Source organism: Otolemur garnettii, unplaced genomic scaffold (genome assembly GCF_000181295.1).
Source record: "Otolemur garnettii isolate 467f Iridium unplaced genomic scaffold, OtoGar3 scaffold00148, whole genome shotgun sequence".
In the NCBI taxonomy this organism is placed as follows: domain Eukaryota; kingdom Metazoa; phylum Chordata; class Mammalia; order Primates; family Galagidae; genus Otolemur; species Otolemur garnettii.
The window spans coordinates 4,365,023-4,378,856 of record NW_003852543.1 but is presented as its reverse complement, the minus strand read 5'-3'; the positions used below and the strand labels follow the sequence as shown (position 1 = coordinate 4,378,856).

Genomic DNA, 13,834 nt, shown 5'->3' with positions numbered 1-13,834 from the left:
ATAAAATTTATTATATTCAGAAAACTCACATTTTTCTTTTTGATGCAATGACTTAAAAATTGTTTTTCCAGATTGAATGCTATATTTGAAGTAAATACAGACCTTCAAAAAAATATAATATCCAAAGTCACTGCTGAGCTCTCCTGGCCTTCCATACTTAGCTCACCCCGGCACTTGAAATTTCCACTTACCAATACAAACTGCTCTTCGGTAAGTATGCAGAGTGACATCAGTTTTGGGAAATAACCAATGAAATTATAAAGTATTTGCTCTTAGTTTTAACTACAGAAATCTTTCATTTAATGTTTCATTGCTTTGTTTAAGGAAGAAGAGATTATGTTAGAAAATCCTGCAGATGTTCCTGTCTATATTCAGTTTATTCCTCTGGCTTTATATTCCAACCCTTCCATTTTTGTAGATAAGTTAGTATCAAGGTAAGCATTGCTTTAGATAATCAAAATGTTTCTGTGTAGTACTAAATTATTGTTTTATACATTTAAAACTTTATTGTAGCTCATACCATAATAGATTTGACTTAGAGAAATTCTAGATGTATAACTAAAGTTGAGAGAAGATTTTGAGGAAAGATAACTATGAATATGATATTTCGTATTCATAGTTATCTATTAGATAGATGATAGATTAGATAGATGTCTCTATTTTGGGACAAATGTTAAGCATCTAAAAAGCTTTTAGATAGATGATAGATTAGATAGATGTCTCTATTTTGGGACAAATGTTAAGCATCTAAAAAGCTTTTAATTTAAGGCAAAGTAAGGTAATGTAGAGCTCCTTTTTGAAATATTTGTAAAGAGAAACCAGATGAAACCTTTCTAATATTTTAGTTTACAACAGAGAACAGGAGAACATGGTGGCTCAAGTCTGTAATCCCAGTGGATTGCTTGAGCTCAGGAGTTAAGAGACCAGCCTGAGCAAGAGCGAGATCCCATCTCTAAAAAAAGTAGCCAGGCATTGTGGCAAGCACCTGTAGTCTCAGCTACATAGGAGGCTGAGACAAGAGGATCTCTTGAGCCCCAGAGTTTGAGGTTGCTGTGATACCATGGCATTCTACCAAGGGCCACTAAGTGAGACTCTGTCTCAAAAAATAAAATAAGAATAAGAATAAAAGAAAAAACAAAACATTACTAATAATTACAAATTGTAGCCCTTTATTTTGTGAAGACTATCTAGTTATAGTGTTCTCAAATCTGCCAAAAGATAATTCTTAAATAAAGCACAAATTTGTTATTTATTTACTTCATAACTCCTTTATTTCTGATGCTATTTATGAATAAATACGTGTGCATTTTTAATTTTAGGTTTAATTTGAGTAAGGTGGCAAAGATAGATCTGAGAACATTAGAATTCCAAGTCTTCAGAAACAGTGTAAGTATTCAAACTTCATACTATTCCTCCCAAATAATTCTGTACTATGATCAGGGCAAATGTGAAAGAAAACTGTTGGCTGCACTTAAATTTGGTAGAAGGCTGAGTTGCTGAAGAAGCCAGAACAATTCTGATAATTATTTTAGAGGCAAAGAAACCAGGAAGAATAAGTGGGCGTTAGATCAAGGTTTTTAACAGAATTTAGCAGAAAATTCCTGTATGTGGGTATTGAACATTAAAGCAGTGAAGATTTATAATAAGAGCTATCAAAAATTCTGAGAATATGTAGAAGTATATACTAATATATAATTTATTTCCATTAAGCATCTAAATATGGAGCTCAGTCATTTAAATTTTTTTTCTGGATACTTTCTGACTAAATTATAAGCTATCTGTGAATCTTAGACCCATGACTGGCTATATTCACACTTAGCTTAGTAATATGTATGGTTTTCGCTCAATAGATAATCTTAAATTATTAAACCTATATAATATAACTAGTTTGTTCTAGGAACCAAACTATTCTCTGTCACTCAGGTGAGGCTGATTATTATATAAGGCCTTAATGTAAGGATATGTGTTAGCAGGAAGTTAGCACGTGGAGCCAAAGCCTGCTGCAACCAGTCCCAAATCTCTTGGCTACCACATCCTTCTGCCCAGGGCCAAATTCATATCTGGTTCTCTCAGATTCCAGGACCCTTAACCATCATACCACATGTTCATTGCTGATTAGAAATCGCTATTACCCTTATCAAACCTTGAAATACTGTGTTCTTTCCCGTAGCTTCATGTCTTAATCTGTAAGGCATACATTAGCCAGACCTTTATTAAAATAGTTTTATAAATCCGACCTTAAGCTTGTATAAGAAAGTAATTTTCAATGTTGTATCTTTTTCTGTCAAATAATGGCTGAAAAGCTAGACTAAAATTTAGTCAGTCATGTATTCTAGTCTCATGTCTCCATTGGAATCTTTTCGTGTTTTGCTTTCCCATTCATAAAATGCTAACATAACAATAATTGGAAGTTAACCTAGAAAGGTCAGTAATCAGAACCTCCTTTTACTCTGCTGTTATAAGGGAGAAAATACATTTAAGAAGTAAATGAGGTAATATTTACCTTTTTATTTTAATGACAAGTAGTATTAATAAGATGTAAAACACCAAACAGGGCACTGTGAGAGATAGGAAAATAATTAAGAGTACTTAAGACCTCAGAAATTTATTCTAAATAAGAAATTCTGAACATGTCCTAGAACAAACTTAGGATAAATTCTATCCCAGTTCTCCATATGGCTATAGAACTGTGGCTTTCAGAATACTTAGTCTCAGAACTCTGTTATAATCTTAAAATTATCAAGGACTCCAGAGAGGGTTCTTTGTTTATATGGGTTACATCTATCAGTATTTTACTATGTTAGAAATTAAACTGACAAATCTTTAAAATATTGATTTAATTCATCTAAAATAGTAATCTATTTTCATGTGATGTGGATAACATAGAATAATGAAAATTAGCTGTATTGTTAGAAAATTTTATTTTAATAAAATTTTTGTACATTTTTACAAATCTCTTTAATGGCTATCTGACTTAATAGACAGGTAGATTCTCATATCTTGTTTCTGTATTCAGTCTTTCATGATATATTGTTTTGGTTCAGGTATACGATGAAAATATAACCTGATGCAGACATGTAATTGAAAAAAGGAGGAGTATTTTAATTACCTTTTTAGTTATAAAACTAGATATCAGTCATTTGGAATTAACGGCTCACTCAGATATGCAGACCTTACAGTGTTAACAGAATTCATTATACAATATCCGAAATATCATATTCATTAATATAACCACCAATTTCATCAGGAAATAGGTAGGCTATGAAGCTCACGAGGATAGATATAAGTTACTCAAAATTATAAACTTTGCTCAAATTTTATCATTGGAAACAAATATTTCAGTTGTTTTTCTAAGAGAACAGACTCATTTTTTTTGTGAAAATGTCTATCACATACCCAAGGCTGAATAACCATAGATTGATTGTCAGTCATTCTTTCAGACTTAAATGACATTCATGAGAAACGGAGCGAGATCAGCTTGTATCTTGGGAATAGCTTTTCTAAACAACATGGTACTTCAGTATGCTGTAGGAGTGCTTTATTCACACTTCTCATATCACACAGAATATTGAAAAGACATTGGCTTCTGCTCCAAGGTTGAGATTTTATAAAATTAATATTTATTGCTACTCTTCATCAAGACTAGTTTTTTCCAGCTATAAATGCATGGCAGTAAAGAATACAATGGTTGCCAGAGAAATTTGATACCACTGCCTTGACTCATACTAAGGGGTGAGCAGTTCTACCCTCCACAGCTTTTACTGACTAATAGTGCAGATTCTAATACAGTGAGAAAGGCAAATAATATCTGTATTACTATGATTATACTTTTAGCATTGTGGATACTCTGAAAGAAACTCTGAGATTTTCAAGGGTTCATAGGTCACTCTTTGAGTGCCACCACTGTATTAAGACCCTTAATGATGTTCTGGAAGCTTCACAACATCCTAAAGTGTTCTCCAAGTCATTAGGGTTTAAATTAGCTGGTGTTTGGGACTATCTGGGAAGTATATCATTGTGTCTATCAATTACTCAGAATGGTTTATTTAAAAGAGAACTTTTAACTAATTTTCAATAACCATTTTGGAGCAATTGGAATGGTCTGTTATCATAGTAGACCAGTGTTTTTCAACCGTTTTTAACTCTTGGCACACTTGAACCTATAGTTAAACTTCCATGGCATACTTAAATTATGTTATCAAAAAAAAAAAGAGTAAAGAAAGAATATACTTACTGTGTTTTGAACTTCTTTTGAAAATAATTAATGGTCTTTAAAAATTTTCACGGCTCACCTAAGATCCTGTCTCAGGATCTGAGACAGAGTATACCAGTGTGGTACAGCACACCAGTTGAAAGTCATTATACTAGACTTTGACAGAAAGAAATGTTAGTTGCAGAAAAAAATAATACAGCTGACCCTTTAACAACACAAGTTTGGACTTCATGAATCCACTTATGTGGTTATCTTTCAAGCAAATGCAAGTAAAAAGTACAATTCACAAGGTGAACACTGTATACAGGCAGGCCAACTTTTTGTATAGGTGGATTCTACAGAGCCAACTGTGGGACTTGAGAATGTGCAGATTTAGGTATACACAGGGGTCCTGGAACCAGTTCCTGAAATATATACCAAGGGATGACCGACTGTACCTCAGAATTAAGAAGTAGTATGCCAGTACCTCAGTGGTTAGGGCGTCAGCCACATACACTGAGGATGGTGGGTTCAAATCCAGCCCAGGCCTGCCAAAACAACAATGACTACTGCAACAACAACAATAAAAAAAAAAAAAGAATACCCCAGTGTTGTGATGGGCACCTGTAGTCCCAGCTACTTGGGAGGCTGAGGCAAGAGAATCACTTAAGCCCAAGTGTTTGGGGTTGCTGTGAGCTGTGATGCCATGGTACTCTACCAAAAGTCTATCGACTACAAATTAATGTATGTTGAATCATGTTAGCAGAGCCATAAAGTGCCATGGACATTTATATCCAAGTTTTGCCAGTCCTTACCTCAAAAAAGTTAATAGTTAATGTTGCTTAAAATTCAAAACAGTGTTACCTCATGTAAACCATAGTTGGCTTTTTTTAAAATGTTATTTAGCTTTATGTGTAACTGGCCATCAAAAAGTCATCTTTTGAATATTAAGCCAAACTATGCTTTAAACTTTAAATCATCAAGTGTTTATGAAATAGTAATTAACATGCGTTAACTTTCAAAATAAAATTCGAGGAGAAATTGATGTGAATTAGAAATATTTTTACAAATGAAAGTATGCTGCAACTTGAAGACCCTTCAGCTGGCTCCCCTCCAAGGGGAGGAGTGGGACAGCAGTGACAGGGCCTGGGATGCTGGTGTTTAATCAACTGTTTGCTTCATACTAAAGCATTGAGTATTCATCTTAGAGTTGTGTCCTTTTCTATACGTGTGTTATATTTCAAAATGTTTCTAAAAGTTAAAAATGAAAGACCTATATACAAAAAGAAATGCCAAGTGAAAACATGAGAACATTGTATCTAAATCACGAAAGATAAAGTCCTTTACGTAATCAATTTGAGAACCATACGGGGCTTAAGATGGGGTAAAGGAAAAAATAAGTTTCCAGAGAATATGTTTATGATTCCCCTTTGTTTATCAATGATTCCAGGCTCATCCAATGCAGAGTTCAACAGGATTTACAGAGGGCCCCTCTAGACATTTAATTTTAAACCTTATTTTAAAACCTGGAGAAAAGAAATCTGTCAGAGTAAAATTTACTCCAGTTCACAACAGAACTATTTCTTCACTAATCATAGTCAGGTAAGTTCTGTGATATAGGTGTAGGTTGATTTTGTAGTACTTAATATAGAAACTCTTACTTGATTTGTTTCAAGATAAATTTGCGTATCTAACTGATGAAATGGGGTATTCCAAAAGATACACACCATTAATTAAGCCTGCCTTTGTTACTAAATGTAAAGCTCAGAAGCAAGAACAGTATCTGTAGTATGTCTGGCTGTTAAAAAACTCTTGCTCTTCGGAGCCTATGGCTCAAAGGAGTAGGGCACCAGCCCCATATGCTGGAGGTGGCAGGTTCAAACCCAGCCCTGGCCAAAAACTGAAAAAAAAAAACCTCTTCTCTGTATATTTTAAATTCTTAAAGTATAAATTTTCACCTTTAAATTCAGTGTATTAATTTGTGTTTTACAAAATAATAGTAGACATTTTAGATCAAAAGATTGTGCATATTGAATGGGAGAAAACTCTATAATTCATGTTCTTTCATAGAAATAACCTGACTGTGATGGATGCTGTGATGGTCCAGGGACAGGGAACAACTGAGAACTTGAGAGTGGCAGGCAAGCTTCCAGGTCCAGGAAGCTCCTTACGCTTTAAAATCACGGAAGCATTGTTAAAAGATTGTACAGATAGTGAGTATTCCCAACGGTTCCAAGGACACAAACCTCAGCATTTGCTTTCAACAGTAAACAATTTCAAAGACAGAAATAGTATTTCTGTATGTGCACACATGTATAGTAGTATTGAATGCTTAAGATTTCAAGGAATACTTTTTGATTTAGACCCTGAAAGATGTGAAGTTCTAATACTCATTGCATACCTTACCTGATTTGCTCTAAGTATGTAGGGTAATGCATAATAAAACCTTTGCCATCTAAAATGACATATCAAAGGGGATTACTTCCTGATGAAATCTGAGGAGTAGCTGATCTCTTTGATGTGTAGGAGTGGTTTATAGTCTCTGACATATAGTACTCATGTATAATGTCTTTACATTTGGAGTGAGAGCACATGATGACAAGAATTATCCTTACTCCTGATTTTTTTTCGTTCAGGTTTGAAACTAAGAGAACCAAATTTCACATTGAAAAGAACATTTAAAGTAGAGAATACAGGACAACTTCAAATCCACATAGAAACCATTGAAATCAGTGGATACTCATGTGAGGGATATGGCTTTAAAGTTGTTAATTGTCAAGAGTTTGCACTAAGTGCCAACGCTTCTAGGGACATAATCATATTGTAAGTACTTTCCCTTAAGGTACAGTTGAATCACTAAACTATGCAAAGATATCTTTTCATATTTACCTAGAAATGGTCTTTATCTACAAATGCATTCATTTGATTTTTTTTCACTTAATCTTCATACCTTAAGTTTTCAAAGTTGCACAATTTCTGTCTCCAAAGTGGATCAGATAATCTTAGAAACCAATTTCAAAATTATTTCCAAGTTTGTGTTAGAATGTAGGACGTTAGTATAAATTCACAGTACCCAGCCACAGAGCAGAGATATCTGTAATACTGGTACCATTTGTCCATGTTTTGCAGGATAAGATTGTGTAATATTTTAGTTAGATGATTTTAATAACTATATCAGTAATAGTTACAGCATATTTTAACAATTGATAATATGTTATGTTATAAAGTTTATGTAGTGAAGTTTAACTTCTGTCCCTTTATCAATTAATAGTTTTGTGGTCCTTAATGGATATTTCCTTAGTAAGTGGCTGCATTACTGCATGCAGGGTTTAGTGCCTTACTCCTAAAGCTGCAATGAGGAGGAAGGCATCTTTCCTCACGCTGCCCACAAAAAATAAAATTATCATGGCCATGAGCAATATTGCAGGAGATGATGACAAAGTCCCTAGGGCTATAATGAAGGGTTTTTTAAAGCAGTGGTTCTCAATCTTCCTTATGCCATGACCCTTTAATACAATTCCTCATGTTGTGGTGACCCCCAACCATAAAATTATTTTCATTGCTACTTCATAACTGTAATTTTGCTACTGTTATGAATCGTAATGTAAATATCTGATATGCAGGATGTATTTTCATTGTTACAAAGGGATCATGACCCAGAGGTTAAGTACCGCTGTTTTAAGGCATTATTAGGAATGTGATCTGGGAGGAGAATATGGATTTAGAAAGGAAAAGGGAAAAGGAGAAGGCTCAAAGGCCACTTTCTGAATTAATAATTATGAGAAGCTGGTAGTGTTCTTTTTTAATATAATTTTTCTAATTATTCACAGAATACAGTTATTCCTGTTATTAACCATGGGGCAATACTTTCTTTGTCTTAAAATGAGGAAGTCAAATAAGTGTCAAACTCAAATTCTGTGTTATAATTCAGAAGCTTATAGAATTGCTATTATGTTTAAATTGCTTGTAGTATATTTTTAAAATTTAGACTTACTACCATCATTTCTATTTTAGGTTTACTCCTGATTTTACAGCTTCTAGAGTTATTCGGGAACTGAAGTTTATAACAACCAGTGGCTCTGAATTTGTATTTATATTGAATGCATCCCTTCCATACCACATGTTAGCAACCTGTGCAGAAGCCCTCCCCAGACCCAACTGGGAACTAGCTCTGTACATCATCATCTCAGGAATAATGAGGTACTTGTGTCTTGTTTTGAGGTCATTTGTCATTTGACACTGTTGCTGAGCACCCACGATGTGCCAGTTACTGTTCTGAGTGCTGTGATGTGCCCCTAAACAAAGCAGAACTCTCTGCCTTCATCAAGCCCTACACACTGTGGAAATGGAACTGAACCTTATTGGATGGCAGATATGATGAACAAAGTCTTTTTTACCTTTGATGATGGTTATGCAAATTAAGTATGTCTTAATTTCTTAAAATATACTCATAATTTATCAGCTAAACTTACTTGATTTGGACATACCTAATTTACTTAACATAGTAGTTTACTCTTCTGAATAGTACCTAGGCAACATGAAATTGATTAGAAATATTTTTTAAATCAATATATTTATCTCTTTTCTACTTATGTGTTTATGTGTTTTGAAAATCAAATATTATTTCTAAATTAATATATTTACTTCACACATCCTTTAAGGGAAAAGAGTTGGAGTGTTGAAACTCACAGTAAAAGAAAAATTATCCTCCAAGTATCTTTTCTGATACAAATAATTATTTCCTCCATATAAAGCCTCCATGGGCTGGGCATGGTAGCTGACGCCTATATTCCTAATACTCTGGGAGGCCGAGGTACATGGATCACCTGAGCTCAGGAGTTGAAGACCAGCCTGAGCAAAAGGGAGACCCTATCTCTACTAAAAATAGAAAAAGTGGTCAGATGTTGGGCAGGCACCTGTAAACTCAGCTTCCTGGGAGGCTGAGGCAAGAGGATCACTTGAGCCCAAGAGTTTGAAGTTGCTGTGGCTATGATGCCACAGCACTCTACCCAGGGCAACAGAGTAAAACTCTGTCTCAAAAGAAAAAAGAAATCCTCCATGTAGGATGCATTCTATAAAAATTGTTATGTCAATGTCTATAACACTTTGGTTTGTCTCAATCCAAAAAAAATTGTCATAGACATCTTTTTTTTTTTTAAAGTATCTTATTGTACTTTACCAGGACACTCTGCCTCTAATGTCAAATTTTGTTACTCTTGTACTAACAAATGACTCTTGATTCTTCAACTCCTGTACTCCTGCAGTGCCCTATTTCTTTTGGTAATTGGAACAGCCTATCTGGAAGCTCAAGGAATTTGGGAGCCATTTCGAAGGCGGCTGTCCTTTGAGGCCTCAAACCCTCCCTTTGATGTGGGAAGGCCATTTGATCTCAGGAGAATCGTTGGTATTTCATCTGAAGGAAAGTATGTCCACATCCATATGCTGGCAATAAATCTCTAGTATTCATAGATCTGGCCGATATAATTACAAATAAACTGCTGCTGCTTTTCATCTTTGCTCAGAGAAGAAAAAAAATCTTAATTCTGATTATTTAATACACTGTATCTCAGTTACAGATACTGTGTTTTTATTATATTTGGTGAGAGCTAAAATATTCTTAGTTAGGACACTGACTTGATTTTCAAATTGGACAGACCTTAGAGAGTTGTGGGAATTATCCCTATTTCTTGCCCTTTTTTCCCTAGAGTAGTTTATATTTATGATGATTGTACTAAAGATATAAAAGTTTTAATATTAAATTTTGTGGGCTGCTATTTACTGATTCAAGTTTGTTCTTTCTTCAGCTTGAACACGCTCAGCTGTGACCCCAGTCACAGTAGGGGATTCTGTGGAGCAGGCAGCTCATCCCGCCCTGGTGCAGGGAGTCATAAGCAGTGTGGCCCAGCAGTCCACGCACACAGCAGTCACAGCAGCAGGAACTCAGCTGACGTGGAAAATGTCAGAACCAAAAACAGTTCAAGTACCTCTAGCAGGACTTCTACACAAACAGCTTCTTCACAGTCTACTAGTAAAACAAACTCCCTTGTCTTAGATTCAAATACAGTGACCCAAGGTCATGCAGCAAGCAGGAAGTCCAAAGGGGCAAAACAGAACCAGCACAGCAGCCAGCACCACACTCACAGCCTATTGGAGCAGCACTCTCAACCCCCACCACCGCCATCAGTGCCTCAGCACCAGGAGCCACAGCCCGAAAGGCTGTCTCCCACCCCCCTTGCACACCCTTCCCACCCAGAAAGTGCCAGCAGCACAAGGCACAGCTCAGAGGACTCAGACATCACCAGTCTCATAGAAGCCATGGACAAAGACTTCGACCACCATGACTCCCCGCCCCTAGAAGTGTTTACAGAGCAGCCTCCATCGCCATTGTCAAAAAGCAAAGGTAATCAGCTGTCCCCCTGTGGGAAAAACGTGACATGTGAGGGAAAAGCCAGCGATGTTTAAGAGGCTGTTGTGGTTATAGCTGTGATAAACTATACAGCTTAGTAAGTTCCTCTGGCTCAAGTGTATCTCCATTGTAACTTGAACTTTTCAATCAAAAAGCAAATAGAAGTATCTATTTGTCAAAAAGGTACATTTGTATTTCTTAGATTGCTTACCAAAATCAGAAGTTTACTGGACATCTCCTGTTTTCCTTTTCAGCTGCCTCTGGTTATTAGGATAGGTTGACTTTTTTTAAAAACACATGGTAAAATGGAGGTCATGTGCCTTTTAACTTAAAATTAGGATTTCTGCACAACCTTTACTTTAGAACAGGGCTTGGAAAACTATAGCCAGTAGGGTAGATCACTAGCTGTTTTTATAAATAAAGTTTTATTGGAACACAGCCATGCTCACATGTTTACATATTATCAATAGCTGCTTTCATGCAACAACAGCAGAGTTTAGTTCTTGCAACGAACACAGTATGGCCCACAAAAGTAAAAAAATATTTCTGTCTCACTCTTTACCAAAAAAGTTTGCCAACGCTGCTTTACACTTCTGCTTACTGTATTGGTTATCTATTTCTAAGTAACAGATTTCCCCAGTAACTAGTGGGCTTAAAACATTTTGCTTTCTCACAGTTTCTGTGGGTAGAGGATGTGGGTACAGCTTGGCTGGGTCCTCTGGCTCTCTCAACACTTCAGTTGGGGGTTGGGCTGAAGTCCTCTTAAGGTTCAAAAGAAAGTAGACCTGCTTCCAAGTTCACACAGGTCGTTGATGGCAGAGTTCATTTCTTCACAGACTGTTGGATGAGGGCCCCAATTCCTTGCTGGCTGTGGCCAGAAGTCAGTCATGGTTCCTCTTCAGCAGAGCTATCGGCTGCCCCAGAGTGAACAAATGAGGGCAAGAAGGAAGCAGACAGCAGGATGGAATTCATAGGTTTTTATGTGAATTACTGTCAGTTTTATAGTATTGCCCATTAGAAGTGTAGTTCAGTCTGCCCTCCAGGAGACAGAATTTCATGGTGGCATAAATACCAGAGAGGTGGGCATCATTGAGAGCCATCTTCAAAGTCTGCGTACCACACATAAATAGATAGGCTAGTTCCTAACTTCCAAAATTGAAATGTAAAAACCAATAAATGGCCTCTAGTTGGATTTCAATTTTATGCTTTCACAGCCTGAACTTTTTTGCATCTTTCTTCCTGTGGCAGCCATGCTAATGATATATACATTATTCTCAGCCTACTTAAGTCCTATATCCGTATTAGAACCCATTGTTATTGACTTAAGCCCACAAGAAGGACATGATTACAAGCTTCACGTGAGTGGCCACTCTTTATTTGTTATCCTCCCCACCACTGCCGTTTAAAAAGAAAGAAGAAGCCAGAATCTGATTTTTTTGTCTTCATTTTTTTTTTTTTTTTGAGACAGCCTCAAGCTGTCACCCTGGGTAGAGTGCCATGGCATCACAGCTCACAGCAACCGCCAACTCCTGGGCTCAAGCTATTCTCCTGCCTCTGCCTCCCAAGTAGCTGGGACTACAGGCACCTGCCACAACACCTGGCTGTTTTTTGGTTGCAGTCATCGTTGTTTTGGCACACCTGGGCTGGATTTGAACCCACCAGCTCAGGTGTATGTGGCTGGCGCCTTAGCCGTTTGAGCCATAGGCGCCAAGCCTCAATAAATGTTTTTATTGAAGTGTAGCACACATACAGAAAATGAGTCTTTAAAGTGAACTTTAAAAGTTTGGCATTGATCTCAGGATTAGATCATGCCCTGGTGGGCATGGATCTCAGTAGTAGCATGTCCTGAAACTACAGGCTCTTAGCTGGGCAGAATCTCTCTGATCTCTCAAAAGCTTATCCCTACACTCCTGCAGAAAGTCACCAGCTTTACACTAAATATAAATATTCTCTCCTTTAAAAGCCACTCATTCTCTTTTTTCTCCTGGTATTTCAAACAAAAGTGTTTGCTCGTAATTAGTTTATATAAGTTCTGATTTTTGGAAGCTATTCAGAATAACCTCTATGTAAATAATGTGATGATCTCCCTGGATCTTGCCTGCTCTGGTTGGACTTGCAGGTCATCCAGGCATTCTCTGGTTGTCCCTCCAGTTACTGTTGCTGGTGAAAGATGGTACCCAGAAAATGTTTCATGTTCTCAGTTGCCCTGACCAGCTCATAGCTGGATGATCATTAGACTCCTTACTTGTGTGGTTTCTCCTGCCTGTAGCACTTAAACCTTGTGGATTGGACAGAGGCCATTGCTGTCTGGAGGATTAAAACCCAAGAAAGCTCTGAGCCTAGTACAGTTAGTTCTCAGTATCTGCCTTAACTGGAGAAATGAAGGCATCTGCATCCTTTTTCTTTTCTGGCTTTGACAGTGATGGGCAGCTTCATGGAGGGTATGGAGAGACAGATGTGGCATCGTGAGACTAGGCTTTACTATTAGGCAAGTGCACATCAAATCATGTCACTGTTGCTTGCTAATAACTGTGTGACTTTGGAGAAAATTAATCCTCTGATCCTGCACTTGTTATCTCTAAAATGAAACAAATAGTTACTACCTACATGGTGGAGTGTAGCTGCTGCTGTGATTATTATTAGGGCAGGAAATGATACATACCGTCTTTAGCCTGCTGAGTTGAAGGTGGCTGTGGAACATCCCAGCAGGAGTATCTGCTTGGAACTTAGTCTTGAAGGTGAGAAATAGGACAAGCAGAGAACTAAAGACAGAATCCTGAGGGCAAGACTGGCAAGGAGGCGGCCAGCAGAAGCATGACAAAAAGCAGGTAGAAGTTGTGGTTAGCATATTACAGTAAGACTGGATGAAGCACATGCCGAACCATGATCCACGGAGCCTGGCAGGTAGAGTATTATTTGTGACCTTGGCAAAGACAGTTTCTGTGAAGTGATAGGACTAGAGCCCAGGTCACTGGCTTGGAGAGTAATTTATATGTTAAATTGTTAACAGTGGCCACTAATTAATTGAGGGTATTAGCTCTTTAACCTGTGTTCTCCATGTCCTTTCTTTTTTAACAAGGAAAAATGTATGCACATATCGTATGGTAATATTTTTGATGAAAAAAAGAATAACAAATGGGAGCATGGTGTTTGAAAATGTCAACTGGCCAGGCAGTGCCTGTGGCTCAGTGAGTAGGGCACCGACCCCGTATACCAAGGGTGCCAGGTTTGAACCC

At 37.0% G+C, this 13,834-nt stretch overlaps 1 protein-coding gene across 2 annotated transcripts in view; it reads left to right on the top strand.

Moving 5' to 3' along the window:
- Positions 1 to 13,834, top strand: part of TMEM131 (transmembrane protein 131) — a 226,413-nt gene that overhangs the window by 186,328 nt on the left and 26,251 nt on the right. For both annotated transcript variants that reach the window (XM_003799287.3, XM_023518803.1), the window contains 9 exons: positions 72 to 210; positions 325 to 434; positions 1,320 to 1,386; positions 5,643 to 5,794; positions 6,263 to 6,405; positions 6,829 to 7,015; positions 8,207 to 8,392; positions 9,457 to 9,615; positions 9,997 to 10,592. In XM_003799287.3, coding sequence (XP_003799335.1) covers positions 72 to 210; positions 325 to 434; positions 1,320 to 1,386; positions 5,643 to 5,794; positions 6,263 to 6,405; positions 6,829 to 7,015; positions 8,207 to 8,392; positions 9,457 to 9,615; positions 9,997 to 10,592 — 1,739 coding nt within the window. The remainder of the gene's footprint in view (positions 1 to 71; positions 211 to 324; positions 435 to 1,319; positions 1,387 to 5,642; positions 5,795 to 6,262; positions 6,406 to 6,828; positions 7,016 to 8,206; positions 8,393 to 9,456; positions 9,616 to 9,996; positions 10,593 to 13,834) is intronic.